Source organism: Lissotriton vulgaris, chromosome 1_1 (genome assembly GCF_964263255.1).
Source record: "Lissotriton vulgaris chromosome 1_1, aLisVul1.2, whole genome shotgun sequence".
NCBI lineage: Eukaryota > Metazoa > Chordata > Amphibia > Caudata > Salamandridae > Lissotriton > Lissotriton vulgaris.
In genome coordinates, this window is record NC_141685.1 from 405,738,564 (window position 1) to 405,755,103 (window position 16,540).

A 16,540-nucleotide genomic window follows, 5' to 3' on the forward strand; every position below is an offset into this window, starting at 1 on the left:
TCTGGCCCTGTAAGTCGCCACCCACTGCTTGCCTAAGCCTTAAACAAGGTGAGGTACTAGAGTGTGTAATAAAGTACACATTATCTTTTAAGTAGTGTATATCTACGTTGTTGTCCATCCAGCTTTGGTCTCTTAATATGACAGATTAACCCATTGACCGCGTCGCAAATTCTGCCACAGTGCGGGCTTTTTAATCAGTGTGCGGGGTTTGGATGGCCCCCGGCCATCCTCCGCACACGCCCACGTCACGTGGGACGGCCTGGGCCTGTCCGCAACACCGAACGGGTTAAACATGTTTATCAAGGAACTTCATCCTGTTTTTATTAGGCTATATTCCATCATTGGGTATCTCTTCTTGTGCAAATCTTAACAGGCTTTACTGTTTTCACAAACTCACATGATGCATTGTCATGATAGATGGGTGTCAGTGGGTGGCATACCATATATAGTCATTTATGTAATGATGGAAAGCACTTCACACCACCTAATATCCTGTGACACCGCAAACCATACAGCAAAAAGCACGTTCAAGGTCTCTTCTCTGCCGGTGACTATTTTTTTTTTCAATAGTTGTTTATTGAAGAACAAAATGGTTCCAGTCTTACACAGCCTTACGCCTACAACCCTGGGGACGGCAGCTTGTCGATAACTTTACACTGCTAAGAAGCCAACATCCCAGGGGGCAGGCAGCGTTACATATCCGAAATATGCAAACGACTATATGTAAATCATGTCATTGGTGTACTAAAAAACAGCTAACATAAAACCATCATAGCTTACTGCAGTCAGGGGTTTGCTTAGCATATATTAAAGCTTAACATCTGTTATAAGTGGATGTTATAATTCTCTTCCAGGGGATCCTCATCAATAGTCATAAGCATTAGAATATTCCCGCCCATGCGCGGGACCCCGGAAACACTATATTATATGTGCCCCACATATATATATATATATATATATATATATAATAATATATATATATAAAAACAAGCAATAGCAGCCAAATCACATTAGAGCTGAAATATGCTGTGAAGAATTTCCACCATACATGTATAATAAGCATTAGAAACATGAGAAACAACACCAAAGATTGTTTAGAAATTGTTTTAATGCTCAGAAAGCAGTAGAAATTCTCATAACTCACTGGAAGCATAGGAAGCTCCCAGGCTGCATTGCAAACACACAGTCTAAAAAGACTGAAAAGCTAACCTGTAGCTGAATAGCAATAAAACTGACACCGTGCCTTTAAGGCACTCATGACCCCCTGTATCCCATCATGCCCCAGGGGTGACAGTTAGGTCAGTTGTTCTTTCCGGCTCCTTCAGTGAAGGACCCTGGTTACACAGCTCCACTATTTTTCTGGTTTTTGACAGAAAAATACTTCTTTTTTAACAACTTTTACTCTTACTTCGACGTTTAACATCTAGTCAAGTAAGATACTGCTTGTTTTCAGCAGTTTAGTGAACATTTTCCTCTGAGAATGCCTTCACTCTTTGATAAATGTCCTTCTCGTGGCAACAAGAAGGCAAAATCAGACAACCACGACGTCTGTATCCTTTGTCTGCCTGAAGATCATGATCCAGGCACCTGTCCACATTGTGAGAACCTGTCAGGAAGAACTCTCAAAGACAGGGAAAGGATTCGAATTTATGGCCTGGCTCACAGGGCTTCAAGAGTAAGATCTCCAGTGAAGAAGGGCTCCAAGAAGACTCATACATCTTCAAGAAAGAAGTCTTCATACCCTTCAACTTCAGCGTCGGGCTCGGCGTTGAGAGAAGAACCACAGGTGGAGTTTTCCTCTTCAAAACTACCGTCGACGGCGGGTTCGCCGTCGAGGAGAAGACCAGGTACGTCGACGACGTCGAAAGATCCAGCTCCGTCATCGAAATCCCCTCCGCCGTCGTCAACCGGGCGACGATCGGCGTCGAGGAAGGCTACTCCGCCGCCGTCAACCGGGCGACGGTCGGCGTCGAGATCCATTACCCCTCCGCCGTCGTCAACCAGGCGACGACCGGCGTCGAGGGAGGTTACTTCGCCGTCGTCAACCAGGCGACGACCGGCGTCGAGAAGTGTGACCCCTCCGCCGTCGTCCAAGAAGCGGCGATCGGCGTCGAGGACCAAGACCCCTCTGCCGTCGACAGTAGCTCGTCGATCGGCGTCGAGGACGCAGTCTCCGTCAGTGCAGCATCAGCGCTCGGCGTCGAGGGTGCCCAATACCCCTCCGCCGTCGTCGCACAGGCATTCGACGTCGAGGCAGAGATCTCCGTCGACGGCCGACCATCGCCGTTCGACGTCGAGGCAGAAAGCTCCGTCGACGACAGGACAGCATCGTTCGACGTCGAGAGAGAAGCTTCCGTCGACGACAGGACATCGTCGTTCGACGTCGAGGCAGAGAGCTCCGTCGACGGCCGGTCATCGCTGTTCGACGTCGAGGCAGAGGGCTCCGTCGACGGCTACTCATCGCCGCTCGACGTCGAGAGACTACAGATCCTCTCATGGACATTCGGGGTCGAGATTGTTTGATCCTCCGACTCCCCGAAGGCGTTCGACAGCGAGAAAAGAACGCTCGACGTCGAGGCATTCAGATGCAATCATGGTGACGGAATCTGCTTCCCATCATTCATCTTATCGGTCCTCTGGCTCCTCAACTGAACATTCAAGGTCCAGAAGCCCTATACACAGAACTCCTGAGCGTCGACCAGATCCGTCGGCCGAGCGAATCAGGCTGTCACCTAGATGGTACAGATCTTTGGACCATTGGCGAGATGCTGGGGCTACCAAGCGTATGCAGGAATATGCCAGCCCACACCACAGGTCTCCTCTCCAAGATCTGGTGGAGGAGATGGACAGGCGTAGCCCTCCCAGGCACAAATCCCCTGTGAGACTACCCACCGAAGCGCCCAGAAGATCCCGATCTCCTAGAGGGGAACCTCGAATGGAAGGTCGGATAAGGTCTCGCTCTCCTAGGGGCAAATCGCCCGTGAGATCACCGGCCAGATCTCCCAGAACATCCCGAGCTCCTAGAAAGGAACCTCGGACAGAAGATCGGATCAGATCTCGCTCCCCTAGACGGGAGGAGCGTTCAAGGAGGTCACGGGAGCGGAGACTCAGTGCTCACCGTAGACGTCGATGTACTCCGTCTACTTCTTCAACCTCTTCTACCAGATCGTCCAAGAGGGACTACTCCCCGACGTTGACGGACAGTCCTGCGTCCAGGTCCTCCCCAGTGGATGACATTGGCACATATCTGGATGTGCTGCAAAGAGGAGGGCTTAAACTGAACATCGAGATGTCTGTCCCTCAAGTAACAACGACAGTCATTTTTGAAACTTTACACAAGAAGGCCATCTCCAGACCTCTGCTGCCTTTAGTCCCGGGGATTATGGACCCTGTCAAGGAGGTTTTCCTAACCCCAGCAGCAATCAGAGCAGTACCGGCCCGCATTCAGAAGAAGTACAAACCGGCGGCTTCTGACCCGGTGTTTGTAAAATCTGACCCTCCAGCAGACTCTGTGATTGTGGCAGCGGCGAGGAAGACACATGCGGTTGCTGGTTCCTCTTCAGTCCCGCCAGATAAGGACAGCAAAACTCAAGACTCCTGGGGTCGAAAGGTTTGCAACTCTGCTGCTTCCACTCTTAAGGTCGCTAGTGCAGCTGCGCTTCTGGGTCGATATGACAGAGCCTTATGGGACTCGATGGAAAGATTCAAAGCCAAGCTGCCAAAAGAGGACCAGCAGGACTTTGAAGAAACTGTTACAGAGGGGTGTCTGGTGGCGAATCAGATGATAAGCACGGCCGCGGATGGGGCGGTGCTTTCGGCTCATTCCTATTCCCATGGAGTTTGTGCCAGAAGATCGGCCTGGTTGCGCCTTAAAGGTCTGAAACCGGATGCTCAGCATCGGATTCTGAATCTTCCCTTTTCGGGTTCCGCTCTCTTCGGAGAACATGCGGACGAAGAGATGACCCGAATGAAGACTGAGCTGGATATGGTGAAGGCGGTGGGCTTGGAGAAGAAAAAGGAATTCAAGCGCCGCTTCAAGACCAACAGGGGGAAAGGGGCTCAACAGAGGGTTCAAACCCCTCAGTGGTCCCAAAACAAAACTCAAGGGAAACCCCAGTTCCGTGGCAAGCCCAGCAGAGGTAGAGGAGGTCACCAACAGTCCTCCAACACCACAAGAGGAGGAAAGGCCTGAACAGAGGCTTCCTCTGACGCCGTTGCCCACTCCAGTGGGAGGAAGTGCTTCACAACACCTGGCAGAGTGGGTCAGCATCACAAAAGATCAGTGGGTGCTGAATATACTGCGCAATGGATACAGGATACGTTTCCGTGCTCTTCCAAAGAGCATTCCTCCAAAGAGCTCTTGCCCAGCACCAGCTAAGCTTGCTCCGACGAGAGGTGAAAATCCTGCTGCAAAAAAGAGCGATAGAAAAGGTTCCTCTCGCTCTAAGAGGAAAAGGAGTTTACTACAGATATTTCCTGTGAGAAGTTGGCCTGATATGCAGTGCTCACTATTCTAGTGAACACTATGTATCAGTCCAGACAACCCTTATTGATGATTGGTTGTAAGTCAACCTTATAGACCAGCTATCCTAGTATTGTGGATACGAGCAGTCTAAGGCTAAAGACTCGAGAGGGCGTGTTAAGCCAGCTGTTATACCATCACATATACCCCTTGAAAACCAAGTGAAAGGACACCACACAAGTGTTATGAAAATAAACAGTGTATTTATTAGAATCACAACAGCCCTGTACTCTTTATGAGGACAGGGTACTAAGCACAAAACAAAACTATTACGAAAATACTTAAGTTAGCACAGTATATACAAATGCCCGAGGGGCACGGAAAACCATATACTCTGAAAGTGGAATGCGAAATTACTAGCAGGTAAGTACAGTACTAATAGACTTTGGAATCGCTAGGACTTGACTATAGAATCTTTAGATTACTTCTAGGAGGCCCAGGGGACTCGGGTGCAGAGTGTGCACTCTCACGCGTGATGCGGGACAAAGTCTATGGTAGCTAGATTTCACAAAGTTAGTGTTCTCGGGCGAACCCGACCTGGTAGGAGGAAAACGAAAGTGGATTCTGACCCTTGGATAGTGAGGCTATGCTGGGGAACCGAAATGCCGAAGTTACCTAGCCCAGGGGCTGCAGCTGCATAGGTCTGAAAAGACGTCGGGAATCCTCGTAGACGGACCAGGAGCCGGAAGAAAAGATGCTGGCAGGCGACCAGTGAAGAGAGTTCGAAGTGATCCAAGCCTGGATCTTGAAGATGGACGATACCTGAAAGCAGAGGGGACCAAGTTCGTGACTACTAGCCAGTAGTCAGGTGGCACCAGGAGGGCACCGGATGGTAGTCACCTCGACTAGGTGAGTGGGCGACGCTGGGCTCTGCAGATCTCACGGACCAGGAGGCGTTGTCGGCGACCAGGATGGAGCGAGCTGTCCCACGATGGATGAAGCTGTCGGCGTCGCTGGACCCAGGATTGGGCAACAAAGCCTTGGCTAATTCAAGCCCACGCGGTGGACCTAAAATGGCGTCTGGAGTGGACCAAGAGGGTCCGGGGTGCTTCTCTCTTGGAAGGAAGCAAGGGCCAGTCTGGAGCAACCAGACCAGCAGCAGTGATGTCGTCGGGCGCCGTTAAGAAGGCCACAAGCGAGCCGGCTAGTAGCCAAACAACGCGGTGAACAGCAAAAAGCAGAAGGGCCCCACGCAGATCGTGGAGATGCTGGGAGGCTGAACTTCGGTGCTGGAGCTGCTCAGGGTCGGGGCTTCTCGGACCCCAAAGCACTCACCAGAGGGACACTCGGCGGGCGTGCTGTAAAGAAGTCGTGCAGTCTTGGCGATCGTCGGTCCCTTGAGGTCTCGTCGCACTCACGGTTCTCAGCTTGGCTGTAGAGGTGAGTAGAGGTCAGAGGTGCCAGGGAAGCCGGGTCTCGTCGAGCTGTGTCGTCGGATTCCTGAGGAAGGACTTGCAGCAGACCGCAGTGTTCTTAGGATGGTGCCTGCGGATGCAGGGTGACTACTCCTTAGTCACAAGGGAGAATCTTGAAGAAGAAATCTTGAAGTCCTTTCGCAGAAAGTCGTGTCTTGATTCCAAAGATGATCTAATTTGAACAGGGGGCCCGCTCCTATCTTTATACTAAGAAAAGGGGCTCACCCGGTGACTAGGTCCTGCCTATGGGTGGGACTAGGAGGGGGGTGGTTACACCCCTCTCCCATGCCGGACTTTCCCCAGGCCAGGGGCTGGTGTGCCCCTGGAACTGGTTCTGGCCGGCCTATGCATAGTGAGCACCGGGGTGCCACTCAGCAGTCACCTTCCTGTAAAGCCCTGCCTACCCAGGATACACAAAACCCTGTCTGGGATGGTGCTAGCACCGCCCCTGACAGGAAACCCTTTGTCCAGGCTCCCCTCGCTGGAAGGACTCCCAGCTGCAGGGGGTCAGACTTGTGTCTGTGGTGGCAGCGTCCATTTTGTGGAGCTGAGGCTTCGCTTAACTTTAACCGGGGTTCACAGTTACATACATGTCGTGTCCCTCTAGAAGGGTGGAATGCTAACCCCGTCACCAGAATTGGCGAGGGGTTAGTATTCCAATTCGTATGACACCTTACTCGACATGTTTTGATAAAGCAATACCAAAGATAGCATTTAACCGCGAGGATTATAATGCACTTAAGAGTATATGGTAGGCGTTTATCCTGGAACAGCTATTAGGACTTGGTTCCGCAAGCTGCAGACAGGCTCAGCTCATGCCAGAGCACCATCTCACACGATTCCAAGCACTCTGCCTTCAGGATTGTTAAGGCCTGCCATAGGAGTGACTGATAGGAATCTGTGTGTCCATTTTTAGGGTTAGATATAGGTATACTATATCTAAAGCAAAGGGTGATTACGCCACCTTGCCCCAGCTGTCGTGCAGCCAGTTGTGTCAGATTTAGATGGCCATCCAGGGGTGGCATAATACATGCTTCAGCCCCTGGTAGGCCCTGGGTACACCTATGCCCTGAGTTACAGGGTCTGATAAGGTGGCCCAGTCCCAATTGGATATGTACCTAAGGTACATGGAATCCATTTTACAGAGAGAGCAGTAGGCCTGGGGTCCTGATTGGCAGGGTCCCAGGTCGACTATGTCAAAAACCAGCTAAAACACAGGGCAAAAAGTTGGGGGCAACCATAGTCAGGAGGTACCTTCCTACATTTCCTTGTCCCCAAAAAAGATCAGGAGGACAAGTTCAGACCAATACTCGACCTACGACTATTAAACAAAGTCATCGTCAAGGAAAAGTTCCGCATGTTAGCGCTTCACCAAATATGTCCACATCTTCAAGCCGGAGATTGGATGTGTTCGGTGGATCTGCAAGATGCGTACTTTCACATCCCGATTGCGCAACAACATCGCAAGTTACCTAAGGTTTGTCGTAGGGAACAAACACTACCAGTTCAAGGTGTTACCCTTCGGTCTCAAGTCCGCACCACGAGTCTTCACCAAATGCATGGCAGTGGTGGCGGCTTTTCTTCACAAGAAGGGTCTCTTCATTTACCCATACCTGGACGACTGGCTCCTAAAAGGTCCATCTCCGGTACAAGTAACGCACGATCTGCAACTGTGCCTGCACCAGCTACACAGACTCGGCCTCCATGTGAACCTGGAGAAGTTAGTCCAGCGGCCTACACAGTCCATCCACTACCTAGGCTCCGTTCTGGACACAAGCTAGGGAAAAGCGTTTCCTTCGGAGGAGAGACTTTTTTCCATGAAACAGAAATGTGGGATTCTGCTAGAGTCTCGGCTTCCAACAGCCCGACAAGTAGCATCTCTACTGGGTTCCATGGCGTCCTGCATTTTTCTCATCCCAAACGCCAGGCTGAGAATGCGTCCTCTACAACAGGCTCTGGAGGATCAGTGGGACCAAGCGACTGGACGCTGGGAAGATCGAATCAATCTTTCCCAGGCGACAAAAGAGACCATCAGATGGTGGACTCGGAGAAAGAATGTGATGGTGGGGGTACCGTTTCACCAACCCATTCCTTTACAGTCTATAGTGACGGATGCCTCCCTGCAAGGCTGGGGAGCACACATGGGTCCGCTTCAGATTCAAGGCCTGTGGTCTGCGCAGGAGCAGACATACCACATCAACATGCTGGAACTCAGAGCGGTATTCCTGGCTCTCAAAGCTTTCCTACCAGCGATAAAATCCAACTCAGTCCTGGTTCAGACGGACAATACGACCACCATGTTCTATCTGAACAAACAAGGAGGCACAAGATCTCGCCCACTATCTCGAGAGGCTCAGGCAATCTGGCATTGGCTTCTCTCTCGAGGTCTCACAGTAGTGGCAGTGCACCTTCCAGGCGAGTTGAACGTCAAGGCAGAGGCACTCAGCAGGCACTTCGAAGATCAGCCAGACTGGGTGCTAAGCGACGAAGTAGTAGAAGAGCTTTTTCGTTGCTGGGGTCGTCCATCCATAGACTTGTTTGCAGACGACGAAAACACCAAATGCCACGCCTTCGCGTCCAGGTTCCACAGGCCAGGGACGCAGGGGAACGCTCTACTGTTGGATTGGGCAGGGATGTTCGCATACGCGTTTCCTCCCCTAGCGCTGATTCCGAGAGTAGTTTCCAAGCTCCTCAGGTCGAACATGGAAATGATCCTGATTGCTCCGGATTGGCCTCGGCAGTGGTGGTATCCGGACCTTCTACATCTGTCTGTGTGTCCACACAAACGGCTCCCTTGCAGGCCGGACCTGTTGAGCAAGATGAACGGGAGGATAATGCATCCCAACCTCCCATCATTGAACCTAACAGCATGGCTCCTGAGGTCCGGCAATATGGACATTTGAACTTGCCTCCCGAATGCATGAACATTTTAAAGGAGGCTAAGAGACCATCCACGAGAGCGTCCTATGCATTCAAGTGGAAAAGGTTTTACTTGTGGTGTAGAGATCATCATTTGGATCCGACTAAGGGGCAGGAGGACGTCATCTTACCATACCTCCTTTCCCTCGCAACTGCTGGTTTAAAGTACACTTCAATTAGAGTGCATTTGTCAGCTATTGTAGCATACAGAAAATCACCTGATCAGATGTCTTTCTTTCAGGTTCCAGTGGTCAAGGATTTCCTCCAGGGGTTGAAGAAAGTGTATCCCCCTGTGCGAAATCCTTCTCCTCCGTGGGAATTGAACCTAGTTCTATCAAGGTTAATGTCTCCACCTTTCGAGCCCATCCACAAGGCTTCCTTACAACATCTCTCTTGGAAGGCAGCTTTTTTGGTGGCGATTACCTCTGCGCGCAGAGTAAGTGAGATACAAGCGCTCTGTGCGAAGGAACCATATACTATATTCCACCACAACAGAGTAGTCCTAAGGGCTCACCCATCTTTCTTGCCTAAGGTCATCTCTGATTTTCATATAAATCAGTCTATTTCCCTCCCTTCCTTTTTTCCAAATCCTACGACCCCAGCCGAGCGGTCACTTCACTCCTTAGATCTTAAGAGAGTACTTAAGTTTTATTTGGAAAAGACTAAAGGGATTATGAAAACGGACCAACTGTTTGTGAACTATGGCTCAATAAGAACTGGTTTTCCAGCGGCCAAGAGGTCCATCTCCAGATGGATTGTCTCTTGCATTAAGTTGGCCTATCAGCTAACAGGCAAACCTTTGTTGATGTCTCCAAAAGCGCATTCCACTAGAGGGAAGGCCGCTACAGTAGCTTTCTTGCATGACATCCCAATGTCGGAAATATGCAAGGCGGCAACCTGGAAATCAGTTCATACCTTTACGAGGCATTACTGTCTCGAATCTGATTCCAGGGCCGATACTCAAGTAGGGCAAGCCTCCTTGAGGAATCTGTTTGGGTAGTCTATAGTCTACTCAGACTTATTGATGAGATTACTGTCTTATCATTCCTTTGCCCGCAGGGATGAGGAGAGGCTCGCTACTCTATTCTAATGCTTATGACTATTGATGAGGATCCCCTGGAAGAGAAGGATTAGTTACTTACCTGTAATCCTAGTTCTCTTCCAGGGGTATCCTCATCAAAGTCATAAGCAACCCTCCCGCCTCCCCGGGCAAAGGATACTCTTTAATAAGGAGATATTGTTAACCTATTTGTTATTGGGTTTGTTTTCAGTCTCCGAAAAGAACAACTGACCTAACTGTCACCCCTGGGGCATGATGGGATACAGGGGGTCATGAGTGCCTTAAAGGCACAGTGTCAGTTTTATTGCTATTCAGCTACAGGTTAGCTTTTCAGTCTTTTTAGACTGTGTGTTTGCAATGCAGCCTGGGAGCTTCCTATGCTTCCAGTGAGTTATGAGAATTTCTACTGTTTTCTGAGCATTAAAACAATTTCTAAACAATCCTTGGTGTTGTTTCTCATGTTTCTAATGCTTATTATACATGTATGGTGGAAATTCTTCACAGCATATTTCAGCTCTAATGTGATTTGGCTGCTATTGCTTGTTTATATATATATATATATATATTATATATATATATATATATATATATATATATATATATATATATATATATATGGGGCACATATAATATAGTGTTTCCGGGGTCCCGCGCATGGGCGGGAATATTCTAATGCTTATGACTTTGATGAGGATACCCCTGGAAGAGAACTAGGATTAAAGGTAAGGAACTAATCCTTACATGCTGTACCCCTCATAACAGATGTCTCCAGGCCCGCCAGATCCCCCATCAAAACCCACTGCTCGTCTTGTAAATTTAGGCGCCCCTCTGATCTCACATCGAAGAGAGCACCACTATATGTTTACCACAAACTACTAATTAATGGGCTGAGGTGCTAGTATTATCTTCAGGCTCTGCGGCTGTTTCATCATCAGGCTTCGCAGCAGTGGAGCAGATATGTTGTGTATAGCCCCCAAAAGTTCTTAGGCCTGCTCCTGGGTGGGAGCAGTTCGCTGAAATTCTGATTGTGTATAGCAATAAAGCATATCGTGTGACCACTGTGATATAGTGGGGATGGGTCCTCTCATCCAACACATCGCAACCCTAAGCTTCGCCATGAGTAAGCCCATATCTGCAAGTCTGCGTATTGCCATAGGCAACTTTTTAGAGGTGCTCCTTTATTTACTTAAATAAAACCAGAGTACAGCATTCTACAAACCACGTCTTTTTTCTCTTCAGAGGCTGATATGCTGATAAGAACACCATGGCGAAGCACTTGTTATCTACAGTGGCAGATAGAACCTCAAGCCACTGTCTGAGCACTCTCCAACCGAGCTTACGTGGCTTTGTGGGGATCTCCAGAAATGTACCTCTTAGATAAATATGTAGAGCAGCAATGTGTCATACACACTTGCATTCTAAAGGCATTGTTATCTAGAGGCCTCTTTCATGAGTAATGCGCAATTTGGCTATTAGGTCTTACAGAATATGATTGTTTAACATAAGCTACCTGTTCTCCCTCCACCTCTGCTGTACTTGCTGTGGAATCTAAACTCTGGTTGAGAGCCTGTATGTAGGAGTTGAGTAACATTATCTTTATGGTGAGTTTGTTACTCCTAGTCCATTGGTTCCATCCACTTATCAGATCCCTCATGCTAACCCATTATCCATTGATGAATAAATAAACAATGATTGGCTTTTTTTAGAGGAAAGAAACTTTAAAAGTATGCACCTTTACATGGGAAGTGGGGCGTGCCTGTGCATGGTGCATGAATGACAGGGATGTCAATTAAATAGCTGTAGACCAGTTTCTAGTCCTACCAGGAAGTCTACTGATTGATAATGGAAGAGAGCCTCTGGAGTGGGAGGAAAAGATTCACCATTAGGATAATTGTATCATGGTTGGTTGAAATAAGCTTAAATTTACTATACCTTTTATTTTCAGGTCCTGTGCTTGGCAGCAACCTAACCAGACACATGTACGGATGTGTCCAGAGCCAGCTTTTACCCTACTATTTACATTTAGGATCTGCATTTGCGTTCTTTAACCTGCTTATATTTGCTCTGTATCACCCCCTTGAAACTCTCGAAGAGGAAGAAACAAAGCAGGTATGTCATTTTTTTATGTGTGTCCCATGGTGTGTCTCCTTTTGAGTATCTCTTCTGACGTGCTGCTTGCATGCAGCAACTGACAGAATGAAGTATCAAAAGTCACTTACTGAAAGGGATTGGGAGCTGACTAAATATCAGAACAACTCAAAGGTGTGTGAGGAGCAGAATAGGAGTATGTCTGTGCCATGCTGTAAAGTAAACCAGGTTGTAGAGCTGAAGAATATTTTGGTTGGTCTGGTGGGGGGCATACAATTTCAATCCGAGCAAGGACTTGTCTTTAATATTCTTTCTTACATAGAACTTTCAAAGCTAACAGTGTCCCACTGCTACTTTTGATGGTTTCAGGATAGAAAGGAGATCACAGTGCTGCCCTCCTAATCTTAATAGCTGTACCACCAGCTAGCCCATAAATAGGAGTTTGTTTGAGTAGATTAAATTGCTTATAGAGGGTTAACAGAATAACATTCTAGCTTTTGTTGATATTGCAGTGTTCTGCTTTATTTGTTGCATGACTACTTTTTCATTTTGACACCAGTATTAAAAAGTGTTTAAAAATACAGTCTAGTGTCTAGATACGTGATATTCCAAAACCAAGGCAATACCCCTTTCTATGTCATCCTCCAAGAAGCATTTACAGAAAGATGGATATTAAATGTTTAAGTAAAATACTATAAACTATGGTGTATAGGTATTACATGATCCAACTGAAGTTTCAGTTCAAAATATTGTCGAAACTATAGAGCATAGGGTTGAGGAAGATTCTTACAGTATGTCCTCCGAGAATGTTTTCAGAAAGTCCTATGAAAATATAGTTGCATTCATTACAGCTTATCCAGCGAATACTAAAAGTAAATTGTTTCTGTATTTCTATAGTGAAGCAATTTTCAAGTTTCGTTAGCACACACAGGGCAGGGGCATCAGCTGTGCAACATGAACAAGATGGATACTAAAGGTTCACTTTGACACACAGTAGGTACTCGAGGCAAAACAGACCAATAAACACATGAAATAAAAAGATGTAGGTCAGTTATTGTTTAAGACCAAATATTATGTTAATATATTCAGACTACTGTGGCTTATATTTAGGTGTTAAACATTTTAAATTGACCATTAGTCCATTAAACCAAAGCTGGTTCACTTTTGGTATCCCATTTGCAGCACATAGAGACAAGTATACTTTCTGTTGCCAATTCTTCAACTTTGAGTAAGTCTATAATGTAATTGGTATGTGGTTTTCAAATATTTCCTAAAGAGTCGACAGCCTGATTTCATGAAGTGGCAAAGTTATGCTTGTGGTACACACACCTGCACTATTTTATCGGTCGTGGTGGCTAATTTAGGTTTTGAAGGCTCACATATATGGGATTCAGCTCCAATCTAATTGCCCTTGTGTTTTCCCTGCTTCAAAGTCAGCTGCACAGCTCTGTGTGAAGGCGGCAGGGCCAAGCTCTATTTAGCTCCCCTGACTTTAGTTCTGGGAATTTAGGGGACTGTACAGGGTGAGTTGTTTGGGGTGGATGTTTCTCAGCTAAAACAGCCATTCCTTTTACTGCTTTACAGCAAAGAGATTTGGGAGAAGCCTTTGCCAAATCTTTTAAAAATAATTTATTATAATTACCCAAAGACTGCCTTAGGCATACATCTTCACTTGTTTTTAAGGAGGCCGGTGGTGGCAGCAGGTGTGCAGTACGTTATATAACTCAAGTAGACTGGAGGTGAGGAGACCGACATACCGTTTTATTTTGTCCGGTAGGAAGTGTTTTATGAACAATGTCTATGTCCACAGAGCGCCAGCTATTGTTAATTATTTTGGAGTTTAGGGGACAGTTATACTCGGATGTATGTCGATACGTCGCATACCATTACTACGCATGATTTTAGTGCGATATTTTTACTTAGCATAAACCATCCCTAAGCAAGGTTTTAACTGCGCATGCGTTTATAAACCAAATGGTTATAAATGTACTATGGTTTATGCTAATTAAAAAATTGCACTAAAATCATGCTTACACTACACTACCTTACACTTCTTAAACACCACTACACTACCCTAAAACACTACACAAACACCACACCACTAAAACACTATCCCCTGCAAGACCCTCACCCTTCTCCCAGTCCGCTCCCTACACTACAACACTACCCTGCACGACACCCCAACATTACCCTAAACCCTAAAACACTACACTAAACCCTAAAATACAACCCCCTGCACAATCCTCCCCGACCCCCAGCTATGTCCCTACACCCAAACACTACCCTGCACGACACCCGACACTACCCTAAACCCTAAATCACTACCATACACTACACTAACAGTACACAACACTACCCTAAAACACCACCCCCAGCACAACCCTGTTCCTATCCCCAGTCCGGTCCCTACACTGAACACACTACCCTGCATGACCCCCTAAACTACCCTATTCCCTAAAACACTACCCTACACAAACACCACATACCTACTCCCCAACACTACCCTAAACTCAAATACACTACTCTACACTACTCAAACACAACCCTACAACCTCTCCTCCGTTGTTCCTCTCTTCTCCGGCTTCCAGCGGCTTCAGATCTGCACGTCGTTGTTTGGAAACTGAAGCGCCTTCCAAACAACGCTGTGGATAGCACATACCATTATAGTTGTAACAACGCTTGCGATGTAACAACTTGCGTATTAATGGTACACGTTGTCTTGCAAAGTAATGGTATGCGCACTAGTCGCCGCGCACTAAAGGTTGTTTAGCGTTATACTTTGTTAAATCTTGGATTTCTTTTTACTGGTTAAGTCTATGTATAACAATTACATTATTAATCCACACCTGAGAATCAAATTTTAAAATACACGCACAGTGTCTGTTGAGTCTTATAAACCACAGTCCCTAACTTCAAAAATATTGTTTTATCTCCACTTGTTCACTCAATGCGTAATTTTGTTTCTCAATATTTTGGAGAGGTTGCCAATAATCTGGCTAATAATCAGTGATTCTCAGATACATCTTCCTTTGTCTCCAGAATTTTACCAATTGAAAAATATATCTAATGTAATGAATTTTCAGGATTCATAGCCAACTTCCAATAATCTGCAGAACTATAATCTAAATGTGTCAGCTACTCCTACCTCTTCAGTGTTGGATATATTATCAATGCAGAAAACTGTAAATAAAGTTTTAGAAGCTTCTTTATAGACGAACAAATTCCCTAAATTACATTCCTTAAATTTGAAAGACATATCAATAGATCATAATCTCTTGAAAGAAGTAATGTCCTCTTTATGAAGACCCATGAATTATTATGTGATGCTGGCAGTTTATGTGGGGAATGTGTGTTATTAAAAAGGACGTGGTGAATAGAGGTAATGTTCTCCAAATCATGGAAACAATGCCTGTGAAAGTGTATAAGCCCAGATCCAATTTTGGTGAACTTAATTATAAAGAATGACAGGTCAAATATTTTGCAGCATCTGGGAAGATAACTGTAAGAAGGGTAGAAGCATAGGTTAACTTGTGATGGTAATAGTTCTGGGAGTACCAGATTTGGTGGCCATAGTGTCGACATGCAATATGGATCACAGCAGGATTCCAATAATGATAGGGGCAGATCAATGTGATATTGTTGCATAATAGAGGATATTAAACTCCAGAAAAAGTCTGCTCATTAGAGGTTATTGATTGTGTTCCAGGGTATATTATCATTAAGGCCCAGCATATTAGTGGCCAGGCGATATACCCAACGTTGTTCCTTCTCAAACAGACGGTTTGTCAAGTTCGATGTATGAGTATCCAATTGTCAATGATCACCCACCTGAGATCATTAGTGGTATGACCAGTTTTAAGGAAATGGTCTGTCATTCTCGTTGTGTTGCATTTGCATCTGATATTACTGCTATGTTCGCAAATGCAGGTTTTTATCTTTCGCGTGGTCGTACCGACATATCGAAGACCACAGGGGCAGGTTATCAGATAGATGACATTGTAAGAATTGCAACTAGTATGTTTGATTAACTGCCATGTTTTACCTGGTTCAAGGTTTAAGGTTTTTGCTGTCTGAGTCAGGTGGCACACGCTGCAGTTCCCACAAGGGAAATGGCCCGTTACATTGGGAAGGCCCCATGCATTCAAAATTGTGAGTGGAGGGTGATTGCGAGTGGGGGAGGGTTGTCACTAGACTGTCCTTGAGGCTGCGTGCCCTCTTGTATGAAAACATGGGTTTTTCCCAGCTAAGTTTTACTTTTGCTAGGATCCGCCAATGTTTCTGTATAATTTTGGACACCTGATTGCAAATAGTGTTGTATGTTGTTACACATGTGAGTGGTATAGGAGTGGGAGCTTGTGTTGGTGTTTCCAGCAGGCTGTCTCTGTGCTGGTTTCTGGCACTTTTTTGCCCTACCAATCACTCTTTCAGGGTATCTGCGTTCTCTTAGTTTGGATGAAAGTGAATTGGCTTGTCTGTAATCTGCGGTGTTGCTGCAGTTCCTGCGGAGCCTCAGGTATTGTCTGAATGGTAAATTTT

General features: G+C 46.5%; 1 protein-coding gene across 1 annotated transcript in view; it reads left to right on the plus strand.

Annotated features, from left to right (window-relative positions):
- The window catches only part of LOC147747269 (transmembrane protein 205-like), a 121,565-nt gene that overhangs the window by 75,968 nt on the left and 29,057 nt on the right, over positions 1–16,540 (plus strand). The window contains exon 2 of the mRNA XM_086936210.1: positions 11,862–12,025. Coding sequence (XP_086792336.1) covers positions 11,862–12,025 — 164 coding nt within the window. The remainder of the gene's footprint in view (positions 1–11,861; positions 12,026–16,540) is intronic.